Here is a 13,701-nt window from a genome sequence, read left to right as displayed (position 1 = left end):
CAAGATGTTTATCTGTTGACAATGTGACCGCCTAACTTCACGCACAACACACACCTTAAAGTTGCTCACAAATACTTTGCTCACACACATAAACATGCAACACACATTTATCCGCCAGAGTTAACCGGTGATACAAGTCAGAATTCAATGTCCATCCATGTCTGAGGACGTTGGGAGATGACGTGGAACCCGGCCACTAGGGGCAACAGTGAGCGCTGTTATCTTCAAGTAGGTTGGGTATTTTCTATGGGGTTGTGGACAGGAATGGTGGGGATGGCCTCTAGTGCCAAAGGTTGTATGTTCAAAACCTTAACCCTTACCGTAACCATTTGGAGTTAATGCCATAACCTTAATATTTCAGGGCGTTAATGCCTAAACTTTAATATATTCAGGGAGATCTCTCTCTGTGGGGCCAGAATTAACTAGACGTCACAACAATGAGACTCCTCTGATGGATGGAGGAAGGGCCACGGCACAGATTACTCATAGAGGAAGAGAGGAGAGTGGGAAGGAGAAGGGGAGGAGAGGAGGATGCATTGGGTCCAGCAAGGTCAAAACAGGGTCTGAGAGAGAGGAAAGGAGATGTGCCAGGCAAAGAGAGGGGAGAAGAAAGGGAGATAGGGATGGGAAAAGAGAGAGAAAAGAGGTAACAGACTGCAACTGAGAAGATATAGGAGGACAGAGATAAGAAAGGTGGGGCAGTGAGAAATAAAGAGAGGAAGAGAGAGGGGGGTGAGGGAGTGGACACTATTGGAGGCAGACATTATATCTGTCATATCTCTGGTAATGATCTTAGTAGTACTACAGTTATCACAGAACAGTTTATCTCTCCCTCCCCTCTCCCTCCCTAACTCCCTCACACTCTGCCTCCCTCTACCTCCCTCCCTCTTTCCTTCCTTCCTTCTCTCCCTCTCTCCAGCCCTCCTCTCTCTCAGTCTGGATTATATTTATTTATTTAACCTTTATTTAACTAGGCAAGCCAGTTAAGAACAAATTCTTATTTACAATGACGGCCTACCTGGCTGAGGGATGTTTATTTAATGAGCTCAGTCTGGAGGGGGTAATGGAATCTGCCCTAACACCATTAACCATGAGGCTTATCAGCTCTGCTCTGCATGAGGACACACGTCAGCACACTGCACCCCTTTGTTCTCTACACCACTCCAGTCCTCCAGTACCCCCAACAAAACACATTTTATTGTAGCCCTGGAGAAGCACACCTGATTCAACTTGTCAACTAATTATCAAGCTCTCGATCAGTTAAATCAGGAGATTTTGTTCGGGGCTACAGCAAAAATGTGGCCCCTAACACAGGTCTGGGATCAGATTACCCATGTAACTGCAGCCGAACCCTGAGTGTGAGGTTTTACAAAAAGTGGTAAAAAGCTAAAAGTGACTAGAGAACAGTACTAAAGGGGTAACTGTTTATATGTTGTTGTTGCTAAGTTGACATGGAGTTATGGTTAGTATTAGTTCAAGTACAAGTTATAGTTTACTTGCCATATTCCAGTTCAAGTTTATTGGCCATATCCAAGTTACATTTTGCCATATGTAATAACTATATTGGAAATAGAGGTCTCCCATTAAAACAGCCTTAAATTAGAGAGGTCTGATGATGGCTACACAGCCATGTAAATGAGCAGAGAGTTCTCATCAGTCATCCTGCCAGTCTCTCAGTCCCATTAGAATTATGACCATAATTGGCCCATGTATCCTCAGGCTACTGACTCCTCTCCTCTCTGATGGATCTACTTACAGCCCTACTCAGCCCAGCCACTCAACACTACGTACGTACGTATGTGCGTGCGTGCGTGCGTGCGTGCGTGCGTGCGTGCGTGCGTGCGTGCGTGCGTGCGTGCGTGCGTGCGTATGTGTGTGTGTGTGCACACGTGTGCGTGTATGTGTGTGTGAGAGCTGGGTTGGACTGGTGTGTGTGATGTCATATGATCTGATTTGTTGTGATCACCACAAGACTGTGTACTGCGGATCAGAAGGATCCCACTCCCTTTGTAATCAAGTGGATCCCAGACATCCCACACTTTAATACTATTAGTAAATTAGCCAAGCTGAACAGAACGAGACAAAGCATGGCTTCATGACCTTCTATAGTAATACTGTACCCTGGACACAACGTCTGAGTGGGAGAAACAAGCAAATAGAGAAGAGAAGAAATGTCTCTCATATGAAGCTCACTGGGATACTAATGGTCCTTATGAGAGTACAACATCACAACAATATAAATGGTTTTAATATTATAAATTTGAACATACATGTTTTGCCATTCTTCTTAGTACATGTACTCACCCTCTCCGTATCTCCTCCTCTCACCTCACCCCTTCACCTCAGTATATCTCTTCCAGTCTCTGTAGGGGCCTAGTTGTAACAGATAAAGGGTTGAGTTAACCTATTGAGAGCCACAGTCACATTTTGGACTTCTAACTCCTTTTAAACAGTGTTTTTGATCGGTTGTACCGTTGGATTAGTCTATTTCTTCTGCATCTGCTGATACTAACCAATAGTCTGTGATTAATGAGGGCTGAGTTAGAGTGGTGTTTGTGAGACAAGGGCAGGTCCCGAAGGGGTCCGGGGACGGTTCTTCTCACAAAAATATCTGAAGAGTCCAAATGGTTAGAGCTAAAAACTACTATGACCCGTCTATGAAAACCTGAGACTCTCACGAACACACACATGTACTTGTTCTATGACTCTCAGAAGCCACACAAGAGTAGTTAGAAGGTAAGGGGTTCCTCTACATCAGGGGTGTCAAAGTCAAATGGACGGAGGGCCAAATAAAAAATGTAGCTACAAGCCGAGGGCCGGACTGTTCGAATGTTCATTGAAAAATTTTTAAATGACGCATATAGTCTAGTGAACCTAATTGAACCTACTGAAAACCTAACAAATATATTCCAATATGATCAGATAAATAAAGCAATATTTTCTTATGGCTCTGTCAGTAATCTTTAATTTTCAACAGACACAAAAGACAAATTTCCTTTATATAAAAATCCCCATAACATCTGAACATTCAATGAAAGAAACCGGGTATTCAAGTGCACATCAGTAGCCTATATTTTCTATTTAGCAAAAGTGGGCTAATTTACTTCAAAGAAAAAAACAATAATAGCAATTTTCTATCATCCACTTCAACTGAAAATATTTTTAAATATAATTGGATTGGAAATAAATCAAAAAAAAGTGCACAAAATCTATTATCTAAAAACAACCTTAATTGTTAAGGAGAAGTAACATGCAAGGCAACAACAATGATATAAACTTTCACTTTTAAACTTGATGAGTAAAAACTCTAAATATGTGATTGCACAGTAATGTTCACTTGTTTGAGGTTGAGGGGTGATACTTGGTGGTGTCCATCTTTTCCACAAGTTCATCATGTTCGGGTAAGGCTCTGAGCTGAGGAAATCCTCAAATTGAGTGGGAGTGTTCAGCAGTAAGTCGACTTCTGTGTGAATGTTTTGTTCAGGTTCATCAAAAAAACAGTTGTTCACACAGGTATGTGCTGCAAACATAGACAACGGTTTGAGCAGCCTGGATGCGCAGCTGGGCATTGTGTCGGGGAGGAAACGGGCGAACTCCGCAGCACCCACTGCCGCATATTTTGCCCTCAGTGCATCATTGCATTGGAGGTCAATCAACTCCATTTGGAGGTTTGGTGGTGAGCTTTCCACGTCAAAGCAAATGGGTTACCGGAGCAGTTCCAACCTGCTTTTTTGTGCTTCAAAGTCAGCAAATCGGCGTCGAAAGTCAGCGGCAAGCATACTATTTTATCAGCCAACTGTGCGCTCAGGAACGCACTGGTAGAGACGCTTCTGCTTTCATGGTCTGGCAGCTGGGAAAGTGGCTCAAATTTTCTTTCCGCATTCTGCGTCTCCACAGAGTCAGTTTGGTTTTAAATGCCTTCACTGTACTGTACATATTCGAGATGACATGATCCCGACCCTGCGCTGCAAGTTCATTGCATTCAGATGACTCCGTAATGTCACACAGAAAAGCCATTTCACCACAGAAACATTTCGGTCCTCGGAGTTGTGTTGTGGTCTTTCCCTTTGCTGTCCACGAACAGACAAATCTCCTCACGCGAAGCTCGACACATCTTTTGAAGCACCTCTTTCCCTGGCTTAAGCCATCGTCACACTCTGTGTGATAAGGCAAATCACCATGCTCCGTTTCTATCTCCGTCAGAAATGCCTTGAACTGCGGTGAATTCAAGGACCTTATGGCTCTGATAAAGTTAACTGTGCCGTACTGATGACCTCATTACATGCTCCATTTTCAAGGCTTTTACCGCACAACGCTTCCTGGTGTATGATACAAGTGATAAGCTGTCAGCTCACCTGTCGCGTTTTCCTCTTGCATCTTTTCCCCGTATCTTCGCCACCAGTCCGCTCCTGTGTCCACACATGCAGGGTGCTGCCGTCGGTTGTCAAACCACCGAGTTTTTTCCCAGGGCACGCTCCTCTTCATTTACACATCTTGACACCTCTTTCATACAAAATCATGCCCCGTAGTTGTGCCATGCATTAGGACGTAAAGCCAAAAACTCCTCTGTCAACGCTTAGGCATGGGAGTCCACTCCGCGGATGAAAATTTGACAACTGGGCAATGTGCAGAAATGGTCGGTGCTCTCATCCACAGCCAAGGAATAATGCAATGAAATCTTTTCCCTTTTTCCACAAGCTGCTCTTTTAGTTGATGGACAAACTGGTCTACTCTCGTCGGCAATGTGTTTCTGCTCAGACTCACATTTAAAAAGAGTTGCCTTTTTTTCTGGCAAACTTCGTCACAAACTTGAATCATGCCAGTTTTTGATGAAAATCCCGCCTCCGTAAATGGCCGGGCTGATTTAGCGATCTCTTCTGCCCAAAATAAATCTGGCCTTGACAGCAAGCCTGGCCTTGTGAATTTGGCTTTTTTGACAGAGCCTGTCGCGATTTTTGTGGCCTCGTTTTAATTCCTCTGCCTTTTGTAGCCTTTGTTCCATGTCCATATTCTTGTTTTTGTCCCGCGTGTTTCGTTTCATAATGTCTCTCAGATTTACTCTTTCAGTACGCCACACTTTCTCCCAACAGAAGACAACAGGGTTTTCAAGCTACCGTGAACATATACTCCGACTCCCACCTTGTTTGAAACCCCCGGTTCTCAGTGTCCACCTTCCGTTTTGCCATTTTTGATGGGTATCTGAAAGTTAATTTTACTGTGATGCTGACGACTGCTGTGCCAATAAATATTGAAATGAAGCAGCCTACTGCTCGGTGCGTCACCGTTGCATTGTGGGAAATGTAGTATTGGTGCGTGTAAAAGATCTGCGGGCTGCCGGCTTGCTGCGGTCTGCGGGCCGGTTCTAATAATAAATCAAGATCATCCCAGGGGCCGTAAAAAACCTTCTCGCGGGCCGGATGTGGCCCGCGGGCCTTGACTCTGACATATGTGCTCTACATAGAAGATCATAGGAAATCCCAGGACGTGGTGTCTATAATACTGTAATAAGCTCACATACTTGATGTCGCAAACTCCAAACTCCACACAATTTCACTGACGAGTAAGATATTAATTTCTCATGGAGCAAACAATTTCTGTACTCTTATAAATACATTTTTATCAGGTTTTTGCTTAGAAGACCTTATTGGTTTGACATTAGTCAATAAAACTCATTAATGCAACTGTTTGTCAAATAGTTTTGTGTTCTACTTGTAACCCTGGTTGTCCTGAAAAATAAAATGGTCAAATACTTCAATGTGATGCACAATATGAGGGCAGAACAAGCAGATTAATAAAATGAGTGAATTTCAACTTGTTTTGCTGTGGGAAGCCTGGTTACAATGGAGGAAAACAGGTAGGATAAATGGTGCTGTGATGGGACAGAGAGAGAGAGGAACACAGGGTCAGAGAGGATCATACAAACTAGGGATGAGTGGGGTCACCACTGAACCCAGCACCCCCTCAGTAACCACCAACATTCCAGAGAGAGAAAGAGACTGAGAGAAAGAAAAAGAGAGGGGGGAGAAGGGTGGAGAGAGACAGAGAAAGAAAGACAGCAGTGAGGGAGGGAGAGAGAGAGAGTAGGAGGTATTGGCAGGTGAGTGATGTGTGATTGGGTTGGTTGGTTTAATGATTGACAGCCAGGCCTTAGAGGTCAGTAGTTAAGTGATCCATTGAGTCTCAGAGGTACTGATTGACATCTGCTAATCACTTCATTGTCTCAGTGTTCTTTAATTAGACTGTGGGTGAATCTCAAGTCTCAATACTCCTCTCTCTGAAGTCTGCACTTGCTTGCTCCCCATTTTGGATTGGATTAAGCTGAAGGACCTAGTGGGAGTGTCCAAAGGAAGTGTAAAAAATGTTGCACGTAGTACCTGAACATGTATTAAATAATATAAATATGTACAGTATCTCCATCTCGAACACCTGCAGGTTTTCCCTGTATGGTTTGAGTGTGAGCTCCCTTTGGATTCTATTTTGTTTTTTACCCTTAGCCGCGTACTATATAGCTTTGGCGCAGACTGACACTCATTTTCTCTGTAACTCAGAAGAACAAGGCTAAGAGATAGCTGTCGTCTCAGTGTGTCTGTAGGCTGGCGTTGACAGACACAGAGACACACACGCGCACACACACAGTCACAGAGCGCTGGCTCCTCACAATTCCATCATTAAGGGACACATACACACTAGTGTGCACACAAACACACTGCACACCAGCTAAAATAATTTTGTGACCCTGAGATTTGAATCATATTCTACTTGACATGTGGCCTTCGCTCCAATTCTTCTACCAATGTAATTCTCTCCCTCCCTTCCTCCCTCTCTTTCCAGCCCGCTCTTTCATCCTCATCCAACTTTCAAGCTCGCTTTCCTGCTGTCAAACAGGATGTTTCTCTTCTCTCGCTTAGTGTCACACACTCTTGTGGAGGTTGTCTCCTGGGGGTCTGAGAGGGAGGACAAATAGGGCCGGGGGCCATCGATGTTCTGACACCCACACACACCTCTGATACACTAATGTCCTCCTCCTACTCCGTACATCACTAATTTGGCATGTGGTTCACTAAGGAGCATTAACTGAATCAATTAGTTCATGTAAAAGTGGATCTTATTCTGAGACTGTGTGGTTATGATAATATCCTGAGAAGGAGTGTGTAATTGAAGTGAGCTGTCTGTTCATCGGGAGATGGAGCCATGGCCATACATTGGACAGTTACGTTTCTATAAAGCAAAACATAATTTCTCTTCCGTTGGCACTAGTCTAGTTTGTGGAACACTGGTGTGAAATTGTTAGCCAATGTCGCCACCTGGTGGACAAAGACTAAGCTCAACACTTTGGCTGAAAAACAAGCAACATCTAGGACACAAGTGTGCACGCTCTTTTTATCAGTAAAATAAGTAATGTAAAGGATGGGAGGGAGCGATGCTAAGAAATAGAAAAAGTTGATTTTTAGAGAAGAAAGACTGTCTATTCTCAAGGTCAATGAATTTATTAATCAACACTACAAACAAACAAAAAGACAACAAACCATTAGGTTATTCTGTAACTACGGGCACAAACGTAAATATTCTACTCGACAGTGAATTAGATCGCTACACACCAGAAAGTTCTTATTCATTATACACCACTTATAAATGCACACACACACGCAAAGGGTAATCAATCAGATGTCATTCATTTACAACCCTTCAGATACACACATAAGCCTCGCACACGTTTGTCATTTGATTATCTCAATGACTTGATATTACATTCAGATGCTACTTCTCTGTAGAGTAGCTAATGTTATCAAGCAACTGCGATTTGATACATAGAAGTCATGTAATAGCATGAATTAACACAAATCCATGTTAGCTGCAATGGAAGGGACATAGGGTAACTTTGGGAGAAGAGTGTACAAACAGTGATGTAAAAAATACAATTCTTGGCCATCAGCAGCACTCTTTCACATCTCTTCTTTCCTTCTCTCAAAATGTTTCCCCCCCTCATTTCTCTCTCTAAAAAATAGCCCCCCTCATCTCCCTCTTTCTAAAAACAATGCTCTAGACTTTCATAATTCAAAGAACTATTAACTAACAGATCCTCCAGTTTTTTAATTTGACCTTAATTTTACTAGGCAAGTCAGTTAAGAACAAATTCTTATTTTCAATGACGGCCTAGGAACAGTAGGTTAACTGCCTTGTTCAGGGGCAGAATTTCAGATTTGTACCTTGGCAGCTCGGGGATTTGAACTTGCAACCTTGCGGTTACTAGCCCAACGCTCTAACTACTAGGCTACCCTGCCTCATTGGACAGATGCCTGTGGAACTTTTTATTTGGAAAGGGAGGTCTCTGATGATGACTTGCAACCCCCCCTCTCTGTCCCTCCGGTGCGTCTCGGCGTTCCATCGCAGTATTCCGTCTGTCCTCCGTGCTGGTGACCATACTGGAAGCGGATGCGGAGCTCTCCGACGCGACAGCGAGGCAGGATGTCTGGGATCCACTCGATCACAAAGGGTGTGGGATCCTTCTGATCCGCTGTACACAGTCCTGTGGTGATCACAACAAATCAGATCATATGACATCACACATAGCAGTCCAGCCCAGCTCTCACACACACACACACACACACACCACACACACTGACCGACTTGGAGAAAGGTGCGTAGCTCCAGGGGTCGTATGGCCTGGGATCTGTCCGTCCGGCTGTAGCCCTCAGTGGGGTCAGGATGAAGAGGCTCGGGACAGCGGAACGGAGAGAAGGAACCATCACTGTTCTTCACAAAACTCTGGGTCAACTCCAGGGGCAGCTAGACAGACAGAGGAAGACAGAGAAAGGGAGAAGGATGCATGATGAGATAGAGAAAGTCACAGAGTGACTAAGACCAAAACATAACAACGCCCTGTGGTAAATACATGACACGAGCAGTCTGAAGACCGTGTGAGTGGATGAGATGAAGGAGGGAGATGGGGAGGAGTGAAGAAGAGAGAGCTGACCTCTGAGGTGTCGAAGATGCGTTTCACCTGCATCAGGTTGGTGATGTGCCAGGTGTACTTGGGGAAGGAGCCATGGTGCAGATCATCATTCCTCACAAACGCTGACCAAAGAAAACAAAAAGATAAGATAACAAAACATGTTTCCCTTGTAACTTAACCTTAAAGTACCCACCAGTTTTAGGCTGTGTTTGGTGTTGGGTTAAGGTTTACCTGTAGTTGCGTTAGGGTTAGTCTCTTTCCAAATCTCATCTTGATGACTCAAATATTGGAAGTCTGGAGAACTTCAGTATTGGATTTTGCATTTGAATGGGAGTGCTGGCTGTTAACGCTCACATTTGATTGTCTCAGAGTAGAAATTCAAATTAGTTGTTTTTTCCTAGTTTTGATTGTGCCTCTTTTCCTACCGGTTAGACAACATTTTAGTAGCCTATGCTGCCTTCTTTTTTGTATCGTATGCTAGTTAGCTTGTTGCAAGTCAGAAAATGTTTTAGAAACATAACCTCTGTTTGGAGCTCCACCCAATCAACATGTTTGATTGATTTGATAGGTGGCAATGTGTCACTGGCATTCATCTAGACTCCACCGTATTTTTGGCATCTTTCGGCAGACAAGTTCCCCAGGAGTTCGGAACAATGTAAACAAAGCCTGTGTGTCCGAGGCTGTTAGGGTTAGAGTAGGCTCATTTGTAGCGTTATACAGTGAGCTCCAAAAGTATTGGGACAATTTTTTGTTGTTGTTTTGTACTCCAACATTTTAAATTATACAGTGACTATGAGGTTAAGTGCAGACTGTCAGCTTTAATTTGAAGGTATTTTCATCCATATGGTGGGAAACAGTTTAGAAATTACGGCACTTTTGGTACATACTGCCCCATTTCAGGGGACCAACAGTATTGGTACCCTCAAATTAAAGCTGACAGTCTAGACTTTAACCTCATAGTCATTGTRTCATTTAAAATCCAAAGTGCTGGACTACAGAACCAAAACAACAACAAACAAGGGTCACTGTCCCAGTACTTTTGGAGCTCACTGTAGTTGAATTAGGGATGGCGTTGGGTTGTGGTTAGGGTTAAGGGTTACCTGAGGTAGCATTGGGCAGCCGTCTCTTCTTGGAGCCCAGGGACAGACGATACTGCAGGGCGTTGAAGAACACATGGGGGATGTGGAACACCAGAGGCTCCGGCTTACCTGGAGACAACAACATCTTTATCATCATCATCAATTAGACAAACACAGAGGGACGGAGGGCTGTGTGTGTGTGTGTGTGTGTGTGTGTGTGTGTGTGTGTTGTGGTGTGGTGTGTGTGTGTGGTGTGTGTGTGTGTGGTGTGTGTGTGTGTGTGTTACCATCAAACTGGTAGTGCATGGTCAGGTGGATCCTCTCTGTAACGCTGGCTAGCCACTGCTGGAAGCCCAGGGTCACCAGGCTCTCATCCACAGGCTGGCTGCTCCCTGACACACACACACATCATAATTAATTAAAAGAGATAGAATCTGTGGTTTATTGGATACCGTTAAGGGGCAGAAAGGCAGTGAGAAACAGAAAGGGAGGACAGATGGACAGGACAGAGGCAGTGGGTAAGACACAGAGCGACAGAGAGAAAGGAGGCAGGCAGGCTGCACCTGTGTTCTTGAGCCCAATAGAAACAGGAGCACAATAACCAGGAGGTTTCCTCTGACAAGGCCTCCTCTACCCATCCTACCCCCACCCACCCTACAGGACATACAGCTGAATGGAGGGAGGAGAGAGAAGGGAGGAGGGACTTACAGGGGGAAATGAAAAAGAAAGGAGTGACAGAGGAAAAAGAGGATAGATGATCACAGAGGACAGATCGAGAGAAAAAAATTGTGCTCAGGCAGATTTCAAAGAACATAAAGAAGGTCCTATTTTCATGATAAGGCACTCGCACTTCTATTGGATGAACAGTGTGATTGACAGGGCAGCTCACCAATGAGGTGCTCTTCCAAACGGAGTCTCTTGGTTTTGTGAGCAGTGATTGGTTCAGGCAGCTGAGGTGGGCTGGAGCCACAGAGGACTGTGCAGTCAGCATTCTGTTGTATACCTGCAGTACAGATGACAACAGAGTCTCCTACAGGTACTGCAGTGCACACATACATACACCTTGAAATATTACACAAAGATCACACACATCAATCCCTCTCCTAGGGACCTACCATTGGAGCTGTAGTTGAGGAAACCTGTGAACTCTGAGGCCAGTTTCTCATCGCTGGTGAAGGCGCAAACACAGGCATAGAAGTGGAGGCAGAGGTATGGAGCTGCAGGGCCAGCTTCAGCATCAGGCCGAGAGGTGGAGTCAGGTAAGACACCAGAGGAGACAACACCTGAGGACCCTCTCACCTCCCCATCCCCATTCTGGGAGGTTTCCACGGCCACTCTTCCCTCTGCCGTACCTCCTCTGACACCCCCCTGACAGGAACACTGAAACACAGCCCCCTCTCTGACCTTCCCCTTCCCCTTCCCCCCAGCAGCAGACCCCCCCGTGCCTACAGTTAGGTGCAGCAGCCCCAGAGGATGACTTGGTCCACTGTGACATTTCACCACCAGAGTATCTTTGTTCACCCGCTGAACCAGGGGTCCCGGGGACTCAGTAGCCAACCTCCAGAGCTCTTCCCTGGCCTCGGCTGAGGCCTGAAGCCCCTCCAGGATAGAGCTCTTCAGGGGGAGAGGGGTGGCCTGCGCCTGGCACTCCATCGCCTGCTTCACGTGGACACAGGGAGTGACGGAGTTAGACAAGCCAGGCTTGGAGGGGGGGTTGGTCAGAACAGCTGCCTGCTGTGACTGGCTCTGGCCTGACCTTTGACCGTTGGCATGGCGGCAGGTGGGCAGGAAGCAGCGGCCCATGTTGACCCGGGTCAGCAGAGTCGCCCCTTCACTCGTGGCAATGGCCGTATCAGTGGGGACAAGCTCTATGAACCCCCGCTGTGTTGCAGCCGCTCCCACCCCTCTCACTCGCTGACAGACAGAGAACACCTGCGCACCTCCACCGGAGGATTCACCACCTCTTCCTTCATCTCTCTCTTCATCTTCCCCTCCTCCGTCAATCACCACCCGCACCACCTCCATCGCCCCTCTCTTGGCCCCTCTGCCTCCCCCCACAGCCCCCCCATCTCTGAAGACAATTCCACAAGCCTTGTTCTTGCAGCTGAGCCCACGGGTGCCGTTGAAAACGCCACACTGGGGACACTTCCTGATCCCTCGTAGAGTGGGCTTGCCCAGATTGGACAGAAAGGAGGGGGTGGTGCTGGTAGCAGTCTTCTTGCTACTCTCTCTCTGCTTTGAGCAAAGGTTGGGGGGTGTAGGGGCAACCACCGATGCAGGAGGTGAGGTCACTGCCACGCCAGACTCCATTTGGGCAGCCGGACTCCACTGGCAGTTGGCCTGAAGTCTGGAAGACAGAGTAGGTCTGAAAAGAGAACAGATACAGCCTGATCTAATTTCAGCAAGTAGATATTACTGTAATTAATGTGATCAAAAAATAACTTAGGCCATAATGCAATCTTTTGTTCCAGTCAAGCCTTTGTAGGCCTTTATCGCGTTTACTTATGTAATCAGAAATAAGTGTTGTTGTTTTACAAAATATGACAAATAATTTATCATTAAAAAACTGTTACTTTTCAACACATGTAACTTTGATAAGGAATAGAAAAGCCAATTTATGTAGGATGACATTGTTCCTGAAGTGAACAATAACGGTTCGTAAAATGGGTCCATAATTATACCAGACGCATCGCAATCTACTGCTCCACGCCTGTGTTTGGACCATGATTGGTTACAGCTGAATGCATACCTGTGTTTTTTTCACTACCTATAATCCTGGTGCTGTATGGTCGTTCCAGTTTTCATACACAAACCTCCTCTTCCCCTCGACCGTCGCCATTCCTCCTTACATCCGTGTCTCCGCATTGCGCCTGTAACGAGCTTCCTGATTGGATAGGGTGTTGGACAATGACTTATACATAAAGTAGATGTTTAATCCACCGCACGTCCATCTTGGTACTCCCCCACGGTTGTAAAATAGTAACGGCGTATTTTTGTAAGCACTAACTCCACAGATAGCAAAGACCTATTACTAGCTCATTGTTCTAAATCCGCAAAGGTTCATTGGACAAAGCCTATGCGGGAATGAATGGTGTTTTTGGATAAATGCTTAAAATAAATGTGGTAAACACAGGCTTAAACCATATTCTCACGGGACTAGTATTACTATATAACGTCGGTTATGTAATAATAACCCTAGCATGTCCGTTTTTCCAGTGGACGATTTGGAGAGGATTAGTTTTACCAAACTGCCCTGTAATTTTTGGGTGTTTTCTTTTTCTCAATTGACCATTATGACGGACACTCAGAGGCTCTTCTAGGCGTGAAGATATTCCAAATGTCTAGGGATAACCTAATATTGGCCTAATGGCCTTCAGTTCGGAGAAAGTACAACTAATAATTAATATCAATAATAACCATAAACGGTAACCTATGCAGACCTGACGTATTTAGCAATGTATCAATTTATTGGCACAATATCGTCCACTTCATATTTTAAAAGAGAAGTATGGCACTAGAAAAGTTTATATGTGACAAAACAGATTATCCATCTGTAGGCTAGTGTATAGCGCTTTGTTTTAAGCATACATGTGTTCCCCATGTTCATACCCAAACTGGGTGCAGCACCAGTTAAACTGTAATATCCCTAAAAACACAGGGATGACGATT

The 13,701-nt window shown here is 45.1% G+C and overlaps 1 protein-coding gene across 3 annotated transcripts; it reads right to left on the bottom strand.

Annotated features, from left to right (window-relative positions):
• Window positions 1-7,654: 7,654 nt before the first annotated feature.
• On the bottom strand, window positions 7,655-12,897 carry lg4q.1:29h2orf42 (linkage group 4q.1:29 C2orf42 homolog). Of its 3 annotated transcripts, none has more exons than XM_023984294.2 (8): window positions 12,782-12,897; window positions 11,148-12,397; window positions 10,922-11,035; window positions 10,320-10,424; window positions 10,054-10,161; window positions 8,975-9,075; window positions 8,625-8,787; window positions 7,655-8,527 (listed from the first exon to the last, which is right to left on the bottom strand). In XM_023984294.2, exons 2-8 carry the CDS (start codon window positions 12,340-12,342, stop codon window positions 8,310-8,312), a joined length of 2,004 nt encoding a protein of 667 aa, XP_023840062.2. In that variant the 5' UTR covers window positions 12,343-12,397; window positions 12,782-12,897; the 3' UTR covers window positions 7,655-8,309. The 3 variants fall into 3 exon arrangements, with proteins under 3 accessions (XP_023840062.2, XP_070298715.1, XP_070298712.1); XM_070442614.1 differs by having other exon boundaries at window positions 9,002-9,075; XM_070442611.1 differs by having other exon boundaries at window positions 11,148-12,379; window positions 12,782-12,878.
• Between the last annotated feature and the right edge of the window lie 804 nt (window positions 12,898-13,701).

The sequence above is a fragment of the Salvelinus sp. IW2-2015 genome, linkage group LG4q.1:29 (assembly GCF_002910315.2).
Source record: "Salvelinus sp. IW2-2015 linkage group LG4q.1:29, ASM291031v2, whole genome shotgun sequence".
In the NCBI taxonomy this organism is placed as follows: Eukaryota; Metazoa; Chordata; class Actinopteri; order Salmoniformes; family Salmonidae; genus Salvelinus; species Salvelinus sp. IW2-2015.
Note: the sequence above shows the minus strand (reverse complement) of the source record. Positions and strands in the feature narration are given on the sequence as shown.

What these genes read in the sequence shown, in the direction of transcription:
- lg4q.1:29h2orf42 (XM_023984294.2), bottom strand. Translation starts at nt 12,342, where the DNA reads ATGGAGTCTGGCGTGGCAGTGACCTCACCTCCTGCATCGGTGGTTGCC. An exon ending in CCTCAACTACAGCTCCAATG is followed by an intron (nt 11,036 to 11,147) that starts GTAGGTCCCTAG and finishes TCTGTACTGCAG; the next exon opens with GTATACAACAGAATGCTGAC. An exon ending in CATGCACTACCAGTTTGATG is followed by an intron (nt 10,162 to 10,319) that starts GTAACACACACA and finishes TGTTGTCTCCAG; the next exon opens with GTAAGCCGGAGCCTCTGGTG.